General features: G+C 41.3%; 1 protein-coding gene across 1 annotated transcript in view; it reads right to left on the reverse strand.

Annotated features, from left to right (window-relative positions):
• Nucleotides 1-310: 310 nt before the first annotated feature.
• The window catches only part of PLB1 (phospholipase B1), an 88,149-nt gene continuing 64,178 nt past the window's right edge, over nt 311-24,281 (reverse strand). Inside the window, exons 43-58 of the mRNA XM_062571308.1 lie at nt 23,485-23,556; nt 21,586-21,666; nt 19,561-19,621; nt 18,793-18,851; nt 16,420-16,478; nt 15,071-15,114; nt 13,749-13,848; nt 12,328-12,379; nt 10,377-10,457; nt 9,247-9,312; nt 8,739-8,833; nt 7,589-7,670; nt 6,120-6,224; nt 4,915-5,010; nt 1,129-1,203; nt 311-601 (exon numbers count right to left, since the gene is read on the reverse strand). Coding sequence (XP_062427292.1) covers nt 380-601; nt 1,129-1,203; nt 4,915-5,010; nt 6,120-6,224; nt 7,589-7,670; nt 8,739-8,833; nt 9,247-9,312; nt 10,377-10,457; nt 12,328-12,379; nt 13,749-13,848; nt 15,071-15,114; nt 16,420-16,478; nt 18,793-18,851; nt 19,561-19,621; nt 21,586-21,666; nt 23,485-23,556 — 1,350 coding nt within the window. The 3' untranslated portion in view covers nt 311-379. The remainder of the gene's footprint in view (nt 602-1,128; nt 1,204-4,914; nt 5,011-6,119; nt 6,225-7,588; nt 7,671-8,738; nt 8,834-9,246; nt 9,313-10,376; nt 10,458-12,327; nt 12,380-13,748; nt 13,849-15,070; nt 15,115-16,419; nt 16,479-18,792; nt 18,852-19,560; nt 19,622-21,585; nt 21,667-23,484; nt 23,557-24,281) is intronic.

Here is a 24,281-nt window from a genome sequence, read left to right on the forward strand (position 1 = left end):
TAAGATGCATGAACAAATTTCCTCATTTCACATGAGCAACTGACACCCTGCATAATTCTCATGAAATAGAAAAATCTATCCCAGAACGAAGAAAGCTTTAATGCTTTCAATTTCTTCCTCCATGTGATTGATCTGCAGAAGTTTATGTTATAGTATGTTTCTGATTGATTAAGATATTGGGCCCAAAAAATCATGGTCGGCATTAATATTTTCAAGAAAACAATTTTGCTTGCGGAGCAGCTGCAAACTGCATGCATGACTCTTGATTTTTTTGTTCGCTTTTTTTTTGGGGGGGGGGGGGGCGGGGGAAGGGCTGCTTTCTGCATAACGCCAGAGCAACCTCAGTGGAGACAGATATTTGTTGCACTTGCTTCAGGGCTTACAGAGATGTTGATTTCAAATCCATTGCTGTGTCCGTCTCATGTCGGCATTTCTTGGCTCTTCTTACTGACACAACCCAGATGAACAGAGAACCCGCCAGCATGCCAGCTATTGCTGCCACAATGACAGCCCAGTAGGGGACTGAAGTTTTGGTTTTCTCTGAGTTGGGAGCTGAATTCCTGAATCCACTGTTTCTTACTGTGAAAAGAAAGGGGTTCTCCTACAAAGGGAGATCAAAGGGTTTTACTGACCACAGAAAAACTCAACAGGCAGCATTCAGACAACAAGCCAGCACCCCTTCCCAAAGAAACGTCAGTCTTTAGCCAAATTATCAATCATTTCTCCCTTCTGTCTATTTTAGCCCAAAAGAATTAAAGACCACTTTTTGTCTTACGGCCTTGAAAGTTCTTAGAAGAACAAAAGAGGAACTGTTTCAGAACCAGCAGTGGTTCTGAATCAATTCACAATGTGTTTGCTGCAGATAGCCAAATGGAAACATGTAGACTAGTTAAAACTGGCTCGAAAGAGTGGTTTGCCACTATTGGGAAGATGATTTTTTCTGCATTAAATCTTAAGTAGATTTTCCTGAAGACCTCCCATATGATCTCCTGTTACAGAACAGGAGGATATTTTTGCAGTCTAAAACCTTCAAAAAGATATTCTTTTAATGAAGATTACCAAAAAGAAAGACAGGAGAAAAACAAAAGTGGTTCAAAGGAGAGTATGGGCATCTTGGTCTTTACTTACTAGAGTTGGACACTTGAGCTTTGATCTGTCATGGGTAAAGTTGTTGTAACTCTGCTTCTCACCAACTGGCTCCAGCTGAAGTAGAGAAAAGCAATAGCAAACATGAAGTTTGCCTCCTCAAACTCTCCAGACTTCGGTAGTTACAACTTCTTATCTAATATTTTGATGCTTGGAGGAATGAAGAAGTGTGGGAGAAGGAAGATCACAGGAAAGTTTCCAAACTTTTTAACACTCATGAACCGAAGACACAGAGAATCTGATGGACTGTCTGCTGGAAAGCTCCTTAGGAGTGAGGGGCATGGGAAGCCTTTCTTTTTGAGCCAAGTGCAGGAGAAAATAACTCTGAATACCACATACATTAAACATTCTGCTAAAACAAAGCAGTTCAGTACACACCTAGTTTTGTTACTTAGCATGGTAAAGTAGATGACACCGTGCTGGAGGCAGCTTCAGAAATGATAGAGTTACAGGGCTTGCACAAGATAGTACCAAGCTTTGCAGTCTTCACACAGACAAGAAATTCCCAGGTTAGCTAAGGCTATGTTTACCAGATAGACAGAATAGAGTTAAATAGACCCTTTTATATTATCAACTAAGCTGCACTAACTGACCACAGGCTCACCCTGAGCATATTTCAAACACAGAATAAAATACATCCAGGCTAATGCCATAGCATTTGTGGTTGGCTATGAGTGCACATACTCTGCTAACAAGCAGAAGCTTGCTCAGTCATGTTAACTGAAGTGTTTATAACTGTGTATGAACATGCCTGAAGTAAAGACTTCAGGACTGGTCTATAGAGAATAGCAGAATTGTCATCCAACACTTCTGGGAATACAATGCAAAGCAGTGCTGTTGCTTCTGCCGTTATCTATGCAGGCATTTACTGTCCTCAAGAGATTAAAGTGTCAGCTGTATGCGGAAGAGAAGCAATACCTCAAGAAACCAAACACAGGGCGGAGAAAAAAAGAAATTCTACTAATAAGATTCCCATATGGAAACAGAAGGAATACTTTTTCTCTATAGTTTGGTGATAAAAAGTGGAAGTACACGCTGAAAACAAAATGAGAGCAATGAATCAAGATGCAATGTGGAAGGTAGCATTTTTCATATTAAAAAAATATGTAAGTATGGAAGGAAAGAAAGTTAACAAATTTGGAAAAGAGGAGAAGCAAAGCCACTGATTCTAAAAGTTTTGCCAATTGTCATGGAGTTCTGCTATTGTAAAAAGGCAAACGTTGCACAGAAGTCTTAAACATTTGGCCTACCTGCAGGCAAATGTTGAGAAGATTGAATTTGGTAGTTTTACTGTATCTTAAAGGGAACAGCCACAATTCTGATGTTATTATTTGTAAGCTATGTAGCTTATATCCTACAGTGTTCTGTATGCAGTCCAACTGGTTATTTGTAGATAACTGTGATACTTTCAGTGCCAAAGCACTTGGTAAGGAATCTGGCATGGAGCCCAGACAACAATAAGGTGCAAAATTCTGTAGCCAGTAGTATTCACTTCATCTCTATGCAATCTCTGCCTCAGAAGCATTAGCTTCTGAGCTTTGAGGATAACTGCATCCTTGAGTCCACCTGTGTAAAGGACATTTTTTAGAGGAAAAGAGCATGCAGCTCCTACAGAGCCTTGCAGCAAACATGGAGACAGAACACAAGCTAAAAGCTCTGTCCATGTGCTCTTCTCCCAGGTCAGTGGCCTGAAGAAATAGATTTGAAGCCACTGGAGCTCCTTAAGACAACAGGACCTTCTGACTTCAGAGAGTGCTTTGCTGTGCATGAGGCAGACAGGGCAAAGAACATCACAGGGAGAGAGAGGCCCCTTAAGCCATCCCCATCCCTGCATGCCCACTCAACAGCCAGGCACAGTCTGGCCCTTTATATGCACTAATGTGAATCCATGTCATTTGGCCACGAGCCTACAGCCCGCTGAGCTTTTCAGTGAATGAGAAAACAATACGGCCTTAGAGGAAGCTTGCACAACCTCTCTGTACAAGGATGGTGAGTGAAACAGAGATGTGTTACAAGAACCAGATTTAAATAATAAACAGCCAAAGCTTCAGTTAACAGAGATCAACAGAGCTCTGTTGAAGTGGAATAGTTTTGCTTTACGTTAATAAGAATCTGGTTCCCACTACCCCAGTAGAAGGCTTTATGTCAACATTCCTCTGTGTGTAGGAAATGAGTGACAGCCTGGACAGAATAAAACTAGGGTGGCAGAGAAAGGACTGATCATGATTCAGGAATGAGTAATGGCCAGCAGAAACATCATGTGGCAACAAAAACCCAACTTAAAGCTACCATATGCCCAGGTACAAGTTCTTCTTCTTCTTCTTGGAACCTACAGCCATGCACAATTTGAATGTTTTTTACCTCTGTTTGGGGTTCTTGGGCCACTATTAGCCCTACTTACTGCACAATAAAGCCTATCAGGTTGCTGGCATTTGAAATCCCAGAGAGTGAAGCCTGACACTGGAAAACAGGCAGATTTGCTGTGTGTGCCCAAGTCAATGGTTTAGTGCAAGTGCATGCACTGTACATCTATTGCTTCCTATAAACCTGGCCCTCAGCTCATATGTTATCATAGAATCAGTAAGGTTGGAAGGGACCTCTCGAGATCATCTAGTCCAACCCCTTCCCCCCCCCCCCCCCCCCCCGTTCAAGCAGGGTCACCTAGAGCATGTTAGACAGGGTTGCATCCAGGCAGGCCTTGAGTACCTCCAGAGAAGGAGACTCCTCCACCACCTCTTTGGGCAACCTGTGCCAGTGCTCCGTCACTCTCACAGGGAAGAAATTCCCCCTCACGTTCAGGCGGAACTTCCTGTGCTTCAATTTCTGCCCATTGCCTCTTGTCCTGTCACATGGGACAACTGAGCAACTGTATGGGTTTCTGCCCTGGATTTCCCAATCCTTGAGCTCAAGTTCACTCTAAGGATCCTGCAAGTTTCTTGTTTCACTCAAGCTTTTTACTAAATTGAATATCAATTTGCCTCCATTTATGTCCATTTCTTGTATAAACCAGGATACAGGATCTATGCTCACACAGTGTGTTTGGGAACTGGTGGCTATGAGACAATAGGAAGAAATGTCACTGCAGCATAAAAATGCCATAGTATTCCTTCCACTGTGGGAAGCTATATTGCTCTAGAAGTGACTGCAGCCTTGGAGTAGCTAAGTTCATCATATGCCCTTTACATACTCTGCCAGCACTATTCAGAAGCTATCATTTCCCCCCAGAATGACAGAAGAAATGTGCCTGCAGAGGAAGCCTAGATGCTCCCCATTGGTTTCAATGACTCTACTAGAATTGCCTCAGATACAACAGTGAGTTGTACAACATGTCCATGTTATTAATGGCAGCAAAAATTTAATCACGTGCGTTCTCCTTATAAATCTAACAATTCATTGTAGAAGGACAAGCTAATTCAACATGGGCATTTTTAGGAAACCTACAGAATTGAATGTTTAACTAGACTGAATTTGATTAATGCAAAACATTTGCCAAATCAGAAGGGAATTTTTCTTCAGAACTCATGAGACTCTCGGGATTACTCATCTTGAATAAGCAAAGGCTTATACTGTTTTATACAACATGATTGCTTTGGACTGTGCTGCCAAACAAAGCAACCTGAGCGGGACCTCTTCTTAGAGCTCAGGATTCCCCCTCCTATTAGCTGACTCATTTTACTCCTCACTGTTCTATTTTGGACACCTTTCTCATAATTTTTTGTGGGGAACTCCTACCACAAATGCATAAGAATTTATTCCATAATCTCTTACCATATTATTCCAGAGAGCTATAGCCATCTCAGCATAGCCTCTTTCACTGAAATGAAAGCAATCCACAGAAAAGAAACTCAGATCTGGCTTTCCATTCTGCAACAAAAAGCAAAATACTTCTCTCAGAACTCATTAAATTTTGATATATGACATACTACATATAAACATACACTGTACTTGGCATATCTCCTTCATAATTTGGGAATCTCCTTATAGGTGATATATTCTTATTTTGACACTATCCATAAACTTAAGTACCATCTAACTGCAAGCTGCATACTGCATTGAGACCTTCAGCGTAATGCAGTCTGCTCAACCTCAAAAAGCAGTTTCCATACCAAAACTCAACTTGCCATTAAACTGACAGTCATAGCTCTTACATGGACACTGCCAGTGACCCATAAGCCCACCTTGCAAAGAACTGGTAGGAAACCCGATGCTTATTTTTGCTTGTTAAGTTTCTATAGCTCAGCCTGGGGCTTATAATCTTTCAGGTTTTTAAATTTGTGCTGTATTTCAGGTGAATGTTCAAAATTGTGGGCTTATCCAGCTGTGGCAAATGCCTCTCTTAGGGAAAACTTACCTTATCACTGTCAAAATGGTAAACTCGTCAGTGGACTTGAAGTGCCAGAACACAATGGTGATGATATGGCAAAAGGGTTATGCACAACTGGGTGCATTGAACTAGGATTCATGATTAATCTTCATATTCCCAACTTCACAAAGTACAAATTGCTAAGGCTCAAGAACAAGAGAACCAGCCTTTAGCTTCCAAAGATGCTTCCTATTTCTATGCTGGGATAAACCAGGCATATAGCATTTTCCAGTGAGTGATCTGGTCTCCATGTGAAGAACACCTGAATGCATTTCATAACCTACATTAGAAGGAAGTTCTGGCATATGCTGGTCCCAGTCCCATATGCAGGCAACAAGGGAACCAAAAGGGGAACCAACATACGATCTAGTTTAAGCCACAAAGTGCTTTTATTTAATGCATGCACACTTTGAATGTTTCCCAAAGCCATGTTAATTCACAGGAATTAAGGTCTTTCCAATTTTTTCCTCTGTTACTCTTACGGCAGGCTCCACTCTGTACTGCTAGACTATGCAGAGAGAAGACCCAGTCCTGGTCTCGTAGATCTTACTAACTTAGATAAATCAAAATACTGGTCCTTGAATTATGAGCAAAAAGAAATAGGACTCACGCTATCCAGGGGCACAAAGGTGTTTCGGAAAAATGGTTGCATGACAACTGCAAAGTCCTCACGCTGTTCATATCGACCACTGTTGACCATCTGTAAGGCTTCAACCTGTGTGGAATTGCATGGCCAAAACCAGAAAAGTAACTTGCAGGGTTCATCTAACTTTTGTCAACAATCACAAAAACATGCATATTTTACTCCTCTCAGTGTAGTCAACCATAAATTATAAATCCAGCTGGATAGTGTAAAGCACTCCAGAGAATGGCAAAGAAAATAAATCTGGTTCATGGAGAGATTTTTCATGAGGAAAGTGCAAAGAGGCTAGGATAATTCATCTGAAATGTAAAGATGATCATTTTTTTAAACATACTTCATATCTTATAAAATCAGTGCTACACAATTGCAACAAGATTTAAAGTTTACAGAGAATTAAAAAAAGGAATAAGGTCCAACTTTTTAGAAGTGACAAATGAGTTCAGAGTGCCACCAACCTGAGACATTAAGTACACCTTTCTGAAAAAGCAAACGTATTTCCGAAGTAAAATAAAACAAGCACTGAAAAATCAGCTGCTACCTTTTTTTTTAATTATTTTTTATTTTTTATTTTTTTTTTATTATGGCCATGGACATTCAGGGGGATAATGAGAACATCCCCATCCCATTATTAACACATGGCAGCTTACGGGTATAAAGAGTCATGTTTCTGGTCACAAAAATATTCCTAACTCCACTCCTTCCAGTAAGAAACGTGGTAGGTTTATACGAATATTTTCTAAGAGGAATTTTTTGAGCATTGTCAGACTCATCAGGCAACATCCTCTGCTAGAAACAGAAGGGTGAACTAGAGAACATAATTTGATCTGATATGGCAATTCCTATGTTCGTAAGAATAATGACGGAACAGCCTTCTGCTCCAATAGCTATTTATAGCTTTTGCTAAATTGAAGTGAATCTTCTGGTGTAGGCTATGAAAAGTTACTATCAGATTACAAGCTGATCCATGACAAGAGCACACGCTCTCAGCTTGTGGCAAAAGAAAGGAGTATCAGGTTAGTTCAGTTTGTTTTCTTCACTAAGAGTTACCACAAAACAGCTGACGCAAGGTAATTTGTCATCCTTGTAGTGACACATTAATTCATGTGAACTATTCATCAGATTCACAATGAATGAAAATACATAACAAAACAGACATTGTCAGTAACTCCTTTTCAGCTGTCCAAATAGCAACTGGAAACAGAAGCTGTCTCAATCTGCCTCCAGCTCAGAATTGAGGTCAAATAATAAGGCAGCATGGAAAGACTTGTACTGCTGCTAACCAGGTAGCTGGGTAAGGTTTCAGATTGTAGCCACACTTAATCACCCCTATCTGTACTGCTAAGGGTACGCATGAGAAAAACAGAAGTGAGGGAAGTAGTTAAAAGAGTAAATGGAGGCACAGGTGAAGATGATCTATTACAGAATTAAGGTGTTACCTGAAAATCTCTGTTAACTCTTCTCATTTCTTGCAGTTCAGAAGAGTTTTCCTTGGGGGTTAGGAAACATGGGCAAACATTCCTTCAGAGAAAGAAATACTAAAATTAAAATTTAACATGGAACAGTCTTTGTAGTTCTTTAGCAACATGTTGGTTTCAAGAAGCTCAGAACAAGTGCTCAAAAGCTCAGATGGAGAAGGACAGATATTTCAGAAAAATATCCCTATTCATATGTGTATAGGTAAAGCCAGTAAGAGCTGCAGGATTCAAAACTTTTGGAAGTCAGGAACAAAGTATATATTGTGGTAAATGACATGTTAGAATTAAAAAAAAAAATCTATTCTGCTTACAGCAGAATCTCAGAAATCTGAGAGTTTAAAGACAGAAAAGACAAACGTTCATGGAATCTGACTTCATTCTATTATCGCCTGATACAGGAGTAACAATGTCTGCTTGACTGAAATGTATACTGTGAAAAAGGACTGGAATTAAAATTAAGACATCAAACAAGACTGTGGATTCACTATTTTCCTTTCTAGTGTGTTCCAGTAGTTAATTGCTTTTATTATAAAACGTGTACCTAACTTCACTAGGCATCAGCTTCCAGCCGCTGGTCTTTGTTAGACCTTTCTGTTAGACTAACAAGCTTTTTTTGTGTCCACACTGACTCCTGTGAAGTCACTACTGCTCTCTAAATCATTTCTCTCAATCTTGGAGTTAAGATTTTGGTCTCCGCCCTCGGGTGTGAAAAGCAGCTCCCGGTTCTGCATTCTGCTGTACGTAGCCCAGCCTGCACCATAGGTTATGCAGACTGGATGTAAGCAGAGACGTCAGGGATGCCAGCCTCTATTGCTGAGCAGGGAACGGCTAGTTGAACAGGCTTTGAAGTCCAGTAGTGACTTGTGCTGTGACTTGCTGCCTTAGAGCTGAGAAGAAAAGTGATGACTTAGACTGGTATCTACAGGCACATGCCTTTTAGCCAGAGTATTGGAAGAAGTAACAGTAAGTTGATGGGAACTAATGCATTCATTTAAAGGCAGCAACGAAAGCAGCCTGAAAAGCCTGGTGTGGATGTCCTACTGTAGCAGCAGTTTAGAGTGATCCCCAGAAAAGGCACGTTGAAAGGTGAAGATCTGTTCTGCTCACTTACACTTCTGATATGCTACACCCTGAAGAGCTTGCTGCTATCTGACGCAGTCCAGAAATCTCAAGTATCTCCACCATGTTGATGAAGACTCTCGGGAGCTGCAGGGATTATTATAAACAGTCATACCGAGTCAGCGAACATGATACCACTACAAAGCAGGAGAGAAGTGCCATCCATAGGTTGGAGAGTGAGTGCAAAAATGCTCTGACCGCAACCAATGGCACATGCAAGGATAGCGTATAAAGGTGAGGAGAGGGGATTAGGGAGGCACATAGTGGACGTCAGCCAAAAGATGAGTGGCTGCTCATACAAACTAGCTGAAACACATTTTTTCTGAAACAGCAGCCCACTTTCTCAGGTCGTTAGACTACTCCTCAGTGCCGCATTACAACTGCAGCTATTTGGAAGATGACCTTGGATGAAACACAATCACTGACTGCCTGTCCGAGGTGAGAAAAACGTCACCGTGCTCGCCAGGAACTTAACTTGCTAAAGTATCTTAAAGCCTTACCTCCTCATAGAAAATATCCAAAGTGTCCTGAAGGTGCTTTATATACTTTTGTACAGAATAGGTTTCCTGTGTAATTAAAAAAAAAAAAAAAAAAGAAGATCATATCAATCTCCTTTCAGTAACCCAGGAGTTTAACTGCTTTATCTGAACAAAGAGCCCCATGAGCAGATACACTGACTTGATGTTCCTTTTTGTCTCTGATGACACAGATGATATTTTTTGGATCAAGAGATTTATTGCTGCACACACAGAGGTTATATAATGTTTTTTTTCCCACATAACTAATACATTCCCTTAATTTCTGTAGAACCATCCCCCACCACCCCAGTTTATAATCTTTCTTGGCAGAGTCTTTCCCTGATGAACAACTCCATAAATCACACCTCCGGATTTCGTGATGTCTTTCACGGGGCTCAGGCCAGAGGTATTTGGTTTATGAACACAGTGATACATTTTTTTAAAACTGCCAATTTAGGGAAGTGGAGATGGAGGCAGTCAGGCCCCTCAAAACTCTTGGGCAAACTTTGTGAGGGTGATTGTAGAGGTGCAGATGTGAGTTAGCGTCCTCTAAAGAGAAAAAAGAGCAAAACTGACAGAGCAATACCTGTCATTTCCATGGGCTGGGGTCCAGGCCCTCAGCCTGTGCTATGGCATCCTTTCTAGAGGGGATGACTGCTGATAGCTAGGCCATCTTTTTCACTAGAAACCGATGTATTTAATTTGGTGTCAATTCTGAGGCAATAACCAGGCATCTCCAATAATTTTTGTATGGAGACACTTTCCAGAATAAAACCTCACCCATGTCTCTCTAACAACACGCACAGGACACCATACTGTCTTGATCGCTCTGTCTGGTTAAGACTGGGCGATCTCTTCAGTTTATACTGTGTTTTGTTCAGTGTGGCACAGATCGCTGGCTCTTAAATAATGCATTGGTCCAGAGCTACGGTACCCCAATATTAAAAGCTGTGCGCTCCTTTCTGGTACAATTCAGATGAAAGGAACAGCAGCTCTAAGTGCTTTTTAGACAAAGAGGAGTTTTGGCTGACCAAAAGAGAGAAAGGCTCCATTTCCCAGGCTGGTCCCCTGCCAAGTGCCCAGACTAGCATGCCTAATTCAGAGATACAAACCTTGTCCAAGCAGTACTGACACAGGTCGTTGCCTCCAACAAAGACAGTGATCAGCTTCCAGTCCTCTTTGAAGTTAATTTTCTAGCGGCACATAAAATAATCAGATTGCAATGTCCTACCAGCTCAGAATTGCTTAGTCACACAGAGGTAACATTTACAGCTAGGGCTAAATGGGCTGCAGGCAGCAGGTCAGAACAGCAGAAAGGAGGTTTTGAGCTAAGAAGGCAGAAGAAAACTGTCTGAGGAAAAGATGTGAACTGCTAGCCTGGCCACAATTCACTTTTTCCTTCACAAAGAAACCCCCTGCAGTAGACAAAAATTGTCAAGGTAGCTAAGTAGGGAGATGCATGCCAGAATGGGTTTTAGCCATTTTAGATGGGGATGGACAGGCGAGATTTGCCAGGCACGGCCGGCAGCGAGCAGGGGCAGGGAGTGGATTCAGGAGTGACTCGTGGGAGCGGTGGAGCTGGAGATGCTGGGGACGGCTGCCAGCTGAGCAAGTATTACCCTGACTGCCAGGAGGGGAGATGGGTGCCCCAGGGGACAGGCAGCTGGATTAAAATAGAAGAGTCCAGGAGGCTGGTGACTTCAGCGAGCTCATATAAGGACAGCTGCAGCATCCACGTCACTGCAGCTAACAATAGGAGCTGCCGAGAGCTGGAACTCGTCAAAACATTTTGTAACGTTCAGTACAAAGAAAGGAATCAAAGGCAACTATTTTTGGAGTGGTGCATTTACATAATAAACATCTGCGAGAGGAGCCCACAAATAGAGGAAGGGCATGGGAATCACCCGCAGGTCTGAATTCTCCTCCTTAACCTCAGGCTTTGCTCAGAAAGCCTTTTGCAAGAGGCGAAGTGCAGCAGGGACTTTCCCCTACTCATAAAAAACAAGGAATAAAACAAAGCTCTGGTGCTACCTCCTATTTTAATCAGGACCCAGGGCTTCCAGTGCCAGCTCCCCTCACCCTACCGAAGGGTCAGTAACGCAGAGTAACTGACAGTGGGGCTAGCATGCAGCATCCGCCGAGCACGCTGGCACAGGGAGACACGTGCTGTGACAAATCCTGCTCATTCAGTACCTTCCTTTCCCATTCAGCCTGTGCCAAGGAGCACCCAGGCACTCCCACTCCCTTACACAGCACTGTCCCTGACCCAACAGCTCACACCCAGACAGCCACCCGCTCGGATAAATTCAGCCAATACTTGGTGGAGAGCCGCCTCAGTTTTCTTCCATGTTTCCCACCTCTTGACCCAACTTGCAGCAGTGGTCACTATGTTGAAAGTGGAGTAGCACTTTCGGTTCCCTTTGCAGCCCTTGCTGATGCGGGAAGAGTAGACTGTTTCCAGGACAGCAGATCCCTTACCAATTCCCTAAAAGCTTGTACCATCACAGGGATTCATCCCCTACCCCCAAGTATCCTGGCCAATGATTATTACTTGCCAGTTAAGAACCAGAATTTCAGAGATGTCCTGGAAGGGCTTCAGTCTGCCTTTATAGCATCACAATTCCCCAGACCCAAATGCAAAGAGTAAATAGCAACTTTGCACTCGGTCTTTATGACTTCCACTTTCAAAGGCCACTGCTTACCTGTATAGTCCTATGAGCTCCTTAGTCTTCACATCTCCCCCTCCTCCCCACTATGCTTCTTACAACCCCTGGATGAATCACACATTAAATTAGTCTTCGCTTTATCCCTTTCCATATGTGTTTGCACGCTACCTACATGGATTTATATAGGTAAATTATAATCTAATGGTAGCAACTAATCCATTGCACTTTCACATTGGGAAGCGCACCAGAGACAAAACCACTGATTTTTCTTACATCTATAAAGCACTCTCTACCACTCAAATGTCCCATCATTTACAGTTATCTACCAGAGCCCACAGGATCATCAAGGGGTGGCTGAAGTTCCCAACCTGAAGGCTCAGAGGAGTAATCCACTTACCGAGCTGCTTCTCATTAGCTCCACCAATTCACGTGCTTGGGATGACATATTGCTACAGAGAGGAGAGAAGCATTTTAGATGTATGGTCTGAAAGCGCATTATCTTCCTGCTCTCCCACTCCTCCTTTCAGGGATCCTTAGGAACAGCAGAAATCAGTACACAGAAAACTATGCCACAAAAGGGGGAGCAAACAAACAAGGACTAAGAGCAGCAGCAGCTGCACAAGTGAATAATCTGACCTGAAAGGGCTTCAGCTAGGATGGCTGCCAAGTGGCAGGCAACTGGGATGAATATTTCCCATTTTAGAATTTGCTTAAATGCATTTTGTTTGGAGAAAAACACTTAGCCCTAGATGCACAGAGTCATTTAGTTGCAAAACTCCCTTTAAAATCCAGTGAGGGAGTTTGATGCTTACACATAAGCTAAGCACCTAAACAAGCTAAGCTTTCTTGATCTGGCCTTAAATTCCCATGGCTTGTCCTTGAGCTGGAGGACATCACTTCCACTGTGGAGCTGTCAGGCTGGAGAGTCCCAGCCTGTCTCCGAGCAGGACAAAACATCCATGGAGTGAAGCACAAATCATGCTGAGGTACCAGGTGGAAACCTGATATGCTAGCATGAGATTGTACTTGACCCAACAAGCCCTGTCTCTCTCTAGTAGCTACACAGATGTGGCTATGTCATTCACACTCCCAGAGCCATACTGATTGCCCTGAGTCTTTGCTCAGTATGTCCATGAAGCACTGCATAACCACACAGGCTTTGCTAGCTACCCTGAAACTCTCTTGTGGTAAATGTAATGACAGTTAAGGCTGTCATACAAATTCTTGGAAACAAACTCCACAAGCATCCACAGAACAGATACAGCACATGCAACAGAAGCTCTCATGTATTTTAGCTCTCAGATTAGCAGTTTTTCTTCAAGAGTGAAAGAAATTAATTCCCAACCACTCATTCTATTCTTCTGCTTTGCACTGCAAAAGGGGCAGTTTTTAATGCAGTTAGGATAGCAGTGGGCTTCTATTTGATAATTTGAGGCACACGTCCCAGAAATCAAGAAATAACTGAGATGACCATGAATTTTGTCTGATTATAGACATAGCCTGACAATGAAGAAAGGACTTGCATATCGAAGGTTGGGTAGAAAAAAGTACTGACAGACTTAGAAACATATTATCATTAAAGCAGTGGCTTGGAAGTTCTGGGCAGAAGTCAAAAGTTTCTCCACCTCGAATTTAGAAAAAGATACATAGAAATTCCCCAAATATTGCATTAAAAAAACAATAGTGAAACCACAGAAACATGCACAATACAAGAAGATCATCAGTATTAACTGAACCTGAACATGCAGCTCAAAGATAATCTGCCAGCCCATCAGTTCTCACCCCGCTTTGCCCTTCCTCGGTTGTGATCATGCTTACAGTGCTTTGGCGCCTCCCTCCGCTGCGTTGAATCCAGCCGTTTCCTTAGTGTTGCCAGTGGAGAAGCCAAAGAGGTTTGGATTGAATTTTTTCAAGATATCTTAAGAGGAGGAGAAGACGTGGTGTTTAGCCATCCACAGTATAACAGCATATTGCTTCCCACAGAAGTGCAAGCCAATCTTGCGGTGAAAACACAGGCCTGGGCTTTCCCCTGATTCACTGTGATCTTAAGTGATCCATCTGCCTTGGATGCTCTAGATACTGTACAAACTTAGGCGTTGCCATTATTTCTCTCAATGGGCTCCCAGGAGCCAGGTCTGGCAGACCTGGAAAGTCATGTGTCTCAAGAAATTCACCACTCTTGAATATAAGTGCTGGAGTGATCATGGCTACTTCCCTTAATACATCCCTTAATTCAGATACTCTGAATACAGAGATCTGCCTCCCGCTTCTCCAGCTACCCATATTTGTTGCAAAGTAGTGAAGTTTTATTCATATTTAGAGATTTCATTGAAACCCTCATGAGTGATGTCTGAACACAGTTAAGGCTACTGCGTCTTTATAGAGTCATATTTACAATGCTGCGTACGTAATAAAATGTGCCTTTTATTCTTCTTTAGACACAGAGATGTGTGTGGTACAAGACAAAGTGTAACAAATTTTATAACCAACAATGACAGGTATTGTCAGACTGCTTCACAGCATGGATCATGGATCATCTACAAATAGATGAACTGTTGTGAACCAAATGCCCTCTAATTTATGGTCACACTGACCACTTACAGTTTCCATGGCAACTACAGCAACTGGTTACACAGAACACGAGGACAAGAAATTATAGTATTTTTAGATTTTTTCAGTGCAATTTAGCAACTTGAAATCATTGGGAGGAACCATAACCTTGTCAACAGCCTTCTCTAGATGGACCACTAATTGCTTCACAACCCTTCATTTGCCCACAACCATTACAATCAGTCATTGGAAAGCACAAAACAAAATAAAGGGGGGGCAGATCTGCCATGAACTTCTATCACCTTCAAAACATTTGCTCCTCATCAAACCCATCAAAAAGGATGTTACGATTACATGCAGATCCTGTAGTGTGGAGGAGCTGAATCAAGTTTGTAGCTAATAAGGTCAGTCTGTGATGCAGCTGTGACTCAGATGGATCCATAATGCTTGTATCCATAATAGACAGGCTTCCCCCACTGTTTGCAAGGAAAGCGTGACCATTTCCAGATGTGTCCTAGCATCTGCCTGGACTACTTTTGGAGTAATACATGCCTTTCCCTTTCCTCATATTGGTTTTCCAGGATACTCACTGGGTAAGGTAGTCCGAGTCTCCAGGGCCCCGTCACCTCCAACACTACAAAGGGAAAGAGCAGAAGCACTAAGTAAGACTAATCCTGCAACCATCTGTCTTATCGTCACCATATGTTGCTGCTGCATCAGCCAAGGAAGAAAAAAAAAAAAAAAAAGACAAACCTTGAACAGGACTAAGCAGATAAACCATAACACAAGTAAGAATTCAGGGAAAGTACTGAAAGGAGATTTTGGATTAAATCAAGCTGCCATGACAGATGCTATGACTACAGCCTAGCAATAGAAAATGCTGGCAGAAATACCAGGTGTAGACCTTTCTCGTATACACATACTGGGATGCCTATCATTAAAAAACAATCCCTTCCTCCCCCTGCCTCCCCCCCCCCAAAAAAAGAAACCCACCCCTCCGTATTTCCTCAAAGTTGCTCCATGTGACCTTGCTGCAACTACACTTGTGTGGATAGCAGAGAGATTGCATTAAATGCACATTAACCACCAATCTGGGATCCTGCAATATAGACTATTAAAAAACCCCTCTGCTTCTATCATTTATCATTATCATTAATCATTAAATCATTTATCATTTAAACTTGTCTATGTGTCTGTGTGCATAGCCAATACCTCTCCTAAAAATGCCTATCTCTGCATATACACGGGTGGGAAGAAGAAAAAAGAATGCAGGAAAGAGTATATACATGCATGTGCTTTTCCATATACTTCTGCCCATATAAAGTAGGCAGTTTCCTTCCACTCCAGCATGGACATTGAGGTTTAGACCCACCCAGACACATATTGTCTGATTGTCTTTGCTTTGCAATTGCCTTCAAATAAACTTAGCTATGAAGTATGGGACTTTTTTTTTTTTTTAATATACATGTAGTGCTCTCACCATGTTCAGGCCAATCCACACACATATTCATAATCTCTGTCTTTAGATATGGCAGTAGATAATCACAGTATCAGCAATATTTTGAATCATCTCCAGAGAGACTAGCAGGAGGCTGAAATCTCTCATATTAATAATCTAATGCTGACTGACTGGGACACGGGATAGCACTGGCAGCAAAGAACACCTCCTGCAAAAATCACTCTCTTCCAGCCTTGACAAGCAGCTCTTCTTTCCTCTCTTCCTTCCTCCACCAAGCTACACCCAGCAACAGTTGCTCTTAACCACACTTACTTCCTCTAGGAAGGCGTCGATTTGTAGGAGTAGAATTTAGTTGCTACAACTGTGGCAGCAAACCCTTATCTGGGACATCTCATTCTCATCTTCTCAGGTATGTGACTACACAACCAGGTGACTCACACTTCTAACTATATTTGTGGACAAAAATACCAGTGTTTTTACCTCCAGGAAAGTCCCCTCCAGTTTCCTTGTGGGTCTGTTGCTTGGGCTCCTACTGCAGTCTGGAAAGGATGGGAAGAATTGTTTATAAAATACTAAATAAAAAAAATGCTACAAGCTGAGGTAAGATAGATATTGTGATTTCAAAGTGCTAAAAGCATTTTGTTAACATTACCCTGCATCCAGTGAAGCTTTTCAAATATTCCTTTGGGGCTCACGTGCTCCATACCCTGATTCACCAACACACTAGGCCCCTAAGCAACCCTACGTATCCTCTGGTTCAAATTCACGGACTTCTCACATGAAAGAGCAGCTCATCTAGATAATAGATCATGGGGTATGAGAAAAGATGCGGTCCAGCCACAGAGCTTCAGACTATAAGATCAAGAAATTATGGCTTTGGAATTACTATGCTAATAAAGTTACTTCAGCAACCCACAGGGACTCACATTAATATCAACAACTTTGTTCTTTTTTGAATTTTTATGATGGAAAATGCTTCATTCTGGCATTTCTGAGACAAAGCTGGGGAAGGAGGGAGGGGAAATGATGAAAAATTCCCAGCCTTTTAGCTGTAAATAAATCAGTAGAGGAGCTGGTTTTCAATCTTCCGCAAAAACAAATCTTTGGTTTAAAGTCCACTTTTCTCTGCTGGACCCAGTCTGCTAGTCTAACACACCAACTTGACAAAGTATAGGCAGCAATTTTTTTTTTTTTTTGGCCCATACTGATAAGCGTGTCGGCAAATCTATTGTTTTCACTGTGAACTGGTGCTGAGAAGTCAAAAACAGATGCATTCCAGCCAGTGGCATGACTGAATTGTTCAACGTTTCATTAATCTCCAACTTCATATAGACTGAGAGTAGTCTTCCTGCAGTGTGAACTTAAATATCTTTTCTTTTAATAAAGAAAAGCCATCAGAACAAAAGACAGAGGTGATGGATCTGAGTAACTCAAAGGCTCACAGGAAAGAAATAGGAATTTTTCTTTTTTTAAACCTCTAGCAAGGTCAGCACTCTGACATGCATTCAGGACAGTCATCACAAAAATGAGTTCTTCTGGAGCTTTATAGTTTATTAGTGGTTTCACCTCATTTTTTACTCTTCAAAAGCCACAGTCCAAATTCAGCCATAAACACTGACTGCATTTAGGGCTCTTGTGGGACCTGTTAATTTCTGCCCCATCAGTACCACTACATCCCTTAACAAAAATCCCAGTCACATTGCTGTGGCAAGTGCCAGATGCAACTGGCAAGAACAGCATGAAAAACTGCAGCCGTGTGTCACTCAGAGCGGTCTCAACTCAGGTGTTGAGACAAAGACCTCAGGTATCGGCTTGGTCCTGATGACTCTGGCGCTCTCAGGTGTTTCATGTGCCAAGAGAGTAAAAATGTAGAAAAGACGTGTGCACTGGCAGGAGGAAGTCGAGCAATTAATTTTAAGAGTTGTGGCAATTGATAGGAGGGAGGCTTACAGGGTCATTACCGAGGTCTTCTAAGAAAAGCTCAAAGCTCAGTAGGGGGCAAAGCCAGGATTATTTCAGGTCACATAAAATCAGTTATCAGAGCTGATGAGGAGGGGGAGACATGCACACCTGCCTGTAGATAAGCCTGATCATTTGAGGGCTTCAGTCCCTTCAATTCCCTCTGAACTCTACAGGAGCTGAAGCTGCTAGAACAAGCATTGGTTTTGCTCAGGAGTTACAGCTCATCAGAACTGTTGACACCAATATTTGCTTTCATCCCATGCCAGAACAATTCGGTACTGCTGTGTAATTCTGAAACTTTTTCCTCAAAGAACTTCAGTGTAGATCTGTAGTACTCCCTGCTATTCTTTTTCATTGCCTTTCTTTTCTGTGTCTGTCCTTTTTCATTTTGATTCACATTTCCTTGGCACATAAAATATATCAGAGTTTTAATTGGAAGCTGCCTAACCCAGGAAGCAACATTTGAAAGCAAAATTCTGAAATACTGAATGTCAGAATTATCTTAAATGAGGAACACTCCATTCTGCAATCGTTTTTTTCCACAGGAATCCTCATCAACATTTCTCATTGCATGAAATTTGCCAATTGTTTGACTATTCCTTCAAGATGGACACTCTTCTTTTCAAAGACACATGAAACAAACCTCTGTGCAATACAGAATGTGATCCTATTTCTGCTTTGGCCTGAGTTATTCATTACTGGATTACACAACTGCCAGCATCACTCAATCCCTTCAGGCTAGCTATTTCTTTTGCAAAGGGACACAGGTGGATGAGTTCTGCATTGCCAAGTCAAAACAATTTGCATGCTATGATACCTGACATGACAACAGGTGGAGAATGACTTTTTTTTTTCCTCTCATTTTAAACGGAGGAATACAGCAATACTCACAGTCAGGGAATCTCCCAGTGCTCCTATGACTTTGATGTCAACAGGCCGCAGCTCATGTACTAAAACAGAGCAGGGAAAAAAAAGGCAGAATTAGTGATGACTGACAAAATGCTGCTCATCAAAATAAAGATCCAAATCTTCAGTTCCAACCTGATGATACTTTTACAGACTTTTAGGGAGAATAAGCCTCAAAAAGATTATCTATAGAAGGCATAAACTATGGCATATCCATAGCAGACAGGCATAAACTCCTGCAATTTGCTTGCAATAATATCCTCAACTAACAAGAAAATAAATGGACCTTAAAACAGCTTTCCACATGTCACCTTAGGAAGAAATGAAAACAGATTAGATACATTTAGAGATGCATACATTCATTCTCTTTTAATTGGTTTTAAGGTTTGGACCATAGATCAATACTTCCCATTAGCTATACTCTTGCAGAGCCTTCCAATTATGCACAGCACACCTGCTGCGCCACTTACCACAGCGGGTTCGCCAGGTAGGTCAAACTTGCTGAGCCACTAATTTTCCTAGGAGATTTTAATCATATTGCTGACGGTCACATGTATCCACAGAGAACACATCTGCCGGGCTGCAGAATTTGCTGTGTACAGCCAGACAGACTTTCATGCTATGCTGCTAAACACATCAGCCTTTATTGTTTCCTTTCCATGTAGGATTTGTGGTTTCAAGATGTTACTGGTTTTAAAATTAAAAGGAGAAATCTTTCCTATTTGTGATTTCAGCTTACAAGTTCTTTCTCACCTGATGTCGGGACAGATCTGGAGAAAGTCTGTTCAGAACACTGCAGGTCACTGCCCCAATTCTGAAGTGACAAACAAGAAGCCTGGTCACTTTATTGTTAAAAGATTATATGGAATATTTATGTAGTTGAATTGTACAACTAAGAGCAAAACAAAAACCAAGATGTATGTGCCAGTTTGGTGCTACGTAGCTCAGCAGTCCTTCCCTTTTCTTTGCGGAATGCTGTGCAAACATTAATTGTCTTTGGTGAAATTTTCTAGCTGAAACATACCATTTTCTAAAGTTAAACATTTCACCTAGATATATCACCTCTGACTAAGTTTTATAAAGAGGATAATTTTTAATCTCTTCACTGCCTGGAGATTATGTTCTTGACCTAGGAGGTGGGGGCTCCAGCTTTGAAGTCCTGCTTTGATCTGAAGAGACCTCAGATTTAAAAACAAGTAACAACAACAACAACAAGAAACCCTGCAAAGCTATGTTAAACAATATTATTATTATTTTCCACATATCTTGTCAGAAATCTCTTCTTGGAAAATTTCAAAAATACCTGGCTTTCACTTAACATAAAAATTAAAAAAATTTGAAGCCTCAGAAGTTTCAGATAAACAGAGCTGTCAGCCTCTAATCAGCTTCAGTAATTACATTTTACTATATATTTGCCTATGATCTCATAACCATTATGTTTACTCCACAATGATGAAGCTGAGTCAATCAAATGCTGCAGAAACATCCTGGTTGCTCACAGTGGCAGCTGATGAATGTACTACCTATGCTCTTTCATAATGACAGCAACAATATTAGCTGAAAATGTAGCGGGGCAAAAACTGTAATTCTTGCAATGGGCAGTCCCCTGTAAGAGCAGAGATATCTGCCCACCCTGCTTTGAGCCAGAAGTTGGAACAGGGATCTCCTGAGGTTCTTTCCAACCTGAATTATTCTATTGCACGATTTGATCATTCAGACAAAAGCTACGCAGACCAATGGTCTTCAGGAAGTGTGAGAGTCTCATGAGGTTAGCATTAAAAGAAATAATAAAATAAAGTCAAAAAGGTTCTCATATATAACACAATGTAAGAGGCTGTACAATCAGCCATTTAGCTAAAAGCTGCTTCGAGAGCCTAGAATGGAAAGCTGCGCTTATTTTTAGATGAGAAAGGAAACTTTACTGTCTACTGTGTCTCTCCTTTATCATTTTCACAGAATCTCAACAGTAAGAGTTTTTAAAAGTGCAACTCCTGCCTACAGATAAAAATCCCACTTGAACACTGCAGACTGCGGCTTGCTGAAAGAATATTACCTGTTGTTCTTCGTAACCCTCAAGGCACAGAAAGGATTTCACAATTTTGCTAGGCACTAAAGACCCTCAGTGTGCCCAGCTAGCCCAGACTGTTTTGACAGCCATCTCCAGCTACTTTTAACACCAAAACACCCTAAATTCGTTTGCAGGAATTCTGCATGCCTACAGCCATTTATTATGAGTAAGTTGAAGCCCTTTTCTTCAAGTCCTATGTAAAGTGTGTTTCTGCAGTTTGTTTTTGTCTCCCCTGTGCCAGTTCCTCCTAATGATGGAAAGTGAAAGCCTCCCTGCAAGGATGGATCCCTGCCAGTGAACCCCTACCGCTTCCTTTGCTTCTGGAAACCTGTCCAACACATACCAGTGACTGCCCTCTACAGGTTAAGCTTACTTGATTGCATGAAAGTAGGACATGAAGTTCCCCAGATCGTTTGGGGGCTCATGGCCCTAAATCCTCTTCCCTTTTTTATGAGCAGCTTAGCTTTTGATATAGTGATGTGTCCCAGATGACTTACTGTTGAGTACAGTTTTGCACTGATTGATACAAATGATTTTATACGGCTTTTAGGAAAAAGAAGAGTTTGACAGGAAGAAATGCAATGTAGGAGTGACTTTTGTATCTGAAAACTGGTAATAAGTTATCTCATTTATAAACTCAGGGAGACGTGCGAACACAGGGACAGTTTTGCACAGTTTCTATAATACCAAGTGAAAGATGCAACTATTACCTCAATTGGTCTGTTAGTGGGATCCACAGCTGAGTATGTGTAGTTGCTATTCCTGTAAGTTCCCAGGAAGGGTATGTTTTGCTGAAAGAAGAAAAAAAAAGTAAGAATTAGTTGTTACTAATTAGGTAATGAATACATGGCACAGCCAAACCAAATGACATCAAGATAGGACGTCACCAAAAAGAAAAGAGAGCATAATTAGTAATATCTAAGCTGCAAAATAGGTGTCTAGATTTTGAAACCTTAAAATTCAGAAGTGAGATTTTTGTTTAGTACATTACAGTAAAAATGACACATGCCAGACATTCAGATCCTCTTAACTCTTCCACAGATTACTTAGACTTGATTAGATGTCTAGTCCTTCCAAAAGGCACCCTGATGCAAAGGCTGGAGAAACCTGGGTGGATCTGCGGGTGTCAGAAGAGGAGAAAGGAATACTAAATTCTGCATGGCTCACCTTTCCCCTGAAGAGAGGCTGTACAAATTGCGTGGTTATTTCTGTCCCCTACTCTTGCAACATTAGTTCATAGAGATATGTACATTTTATGGGCTGAAAGTCTTCACTAGGATGCCCACTGATCTCAGATATGAGCAACTCCGGTTGCATGAGGAGGTATTACAAAATACTAGGATCAGAAATTATATTTAATTGATTGGAAGTACCTCTGACCCTTTATTTATAGGCTTTTATCCTACTTTAAGTTGTCTCAATACAAATATTTTTTCTTGGCCCTATGGACCCTTACACTCTGGCACATTCTGTATTTCCATGGACACAAACACCTCATGTATGAAATTAAAATTGTGAGAAACTACGGAACAATGGACGGAATTTGTGGGTGTCAGAATCTGAAATCATTTAGTACTCCTTTTAGTAACAGATAAGATAGAATTCCCTGGAAGCAGCCTATTCTGTTGCTTTATACCTTTATTTTATAGGCTTTACCTCAGAGCCTTCCGAGTAGGGAAAGCTACTGTGATTACTATCGATGAGTTTTTTGAAGTAGTGCAGGCTTACCGTTTCTGAAAATAATGGCTATATATTCTTTGCAAGCGATATAAAACTTTGTGGCTATTTCTCAGCAGCACTGGCATCTTTGAATGGAATTGGGTGAAAGGAAAGAAATATAAAAATCCACATTATTTGGCTCCGAAAAATTTGCTAAATTAAAGCTCCCGGGGGGGGGGGGGAGGGCATGAAATAAAGTAGGATTAATTTAAGTAAATCTGAGAACTTCTGAAACATGCTGATTAATAACTCATCAGATCTCCCTTTTCCCATACAATGGACATACGGACAAAACCCCCTTGTACAACCTGAGAGACTGTCTTCAGATCTGAGAGTACAGCTCTATGCCCTAGTCTGTTCAGTTCTTTGGGATCTTCACTGAAGAAAAGGATTCAATTACCATCATCTGCCATGGTCATTTTCACATGCTGATATCTATCGACTATCCTGCCAATTCAGCAGTTTTGATTTATAAATGTAGAAGCAGTTTCCAGAGAGTCTAAAGCATCTCAGTTACAGATGAGGATAGGAAACTCCCCCTACCACTAATTCAAGATAGAACAAATGCTGGGATTTTCAGGGCTGCTGTGGTGCCCCATTCATTCTAATCAGAAAGATCACTCAGAATATTCCATTATTTGCCTCAGGACTAACACACGTAGCAAAACAAAACGTCTGCTACGACTGAAAACACACAAATCAGCATGCTATCAATCAGTATTATCTGCACAGTCAAAGACCAGGTGAACCAGAGCACCTGCTCACACAGAGTTAAGCAGAGTGGGAATTTTTTTTCAACAGACTTGTTCCAGACACCCAATCCCTGCTCTCTGCAGCAAGCACAACCACAGGCAGCTGATACCTGGCTTCCACAGTGTGGGGATATTTACCTGAGTTGGACAGCTGAGGGTAACGTTAGCCGTGAAGTCAAAGGAGTCAGCTTTCTGGTCTACAGGTTGGAACTAGAAAGGGGAAAAAAATTATTTTGTATCTGTGCCTTCTCATTTTACATTTGTGTAAGAATTCTAATCCAAAAGTATCTAAATACACCTTTCAAATTTACATAAAGCTGCCCATATTTACAGATCTTGATTTACTCAAGACTGAAATACATCTGCTTCTCAGAAAGAACATGACAACTGTATAATAAAACAGCAACTCTAGAAAGCAGTTTAAAATGGGAAGTGGAAAACTACACCGCATCAGTTTAAACTCCAGAAGGATTTTGGCAAGCACATGCAATTCCTTTGGAATTATGCCAGAATACAAGGTCATAAACTATCTTCTCCTGCACAAAAGATACTGTGTGTCTCAATTTTTATAGCTAAGCTGCATGATGCCATCTCCAACAAAAGGTTTTCTATATGCAGAAGATTAAAACAAGTTTATTTAGAGGTTCTACTTGATCGCAGGCAATCATGTTAGCTGTTAAAACAAGACACTCAAACATATAAAAGTTACCATCCAGGATCTGAGATAACATCTCTGACTGCAAGCACACTCCTACTGCACTGCAATTCTGAGAAAATGGGTTTGCTTAAGCAACCTCTAACTTAACAACTCATTTTTATTGAGCTTTATTCATGTTCAAAGGTAGTGAATTACAGTCACTAATTCCTAATGGGGAAATCTACTCACAAGATTTTGAAATAATTCAGGCAATCCATTTTAATCTGGTGTATGCAGT

This window comes from Rhea pennata, chromosome 3, assembly GCF_028389875.1.
Source record: "Rhea pennata isolate bPtePen1 chromosome 3, bPtePen1.pri, whole genome shotgun sequence".
Lineage (NCBI taxonomy): Eukaryota > Metazoa > Chordata > Aves > Rheiformes > Rheidae > Rhea > Rhea pennata.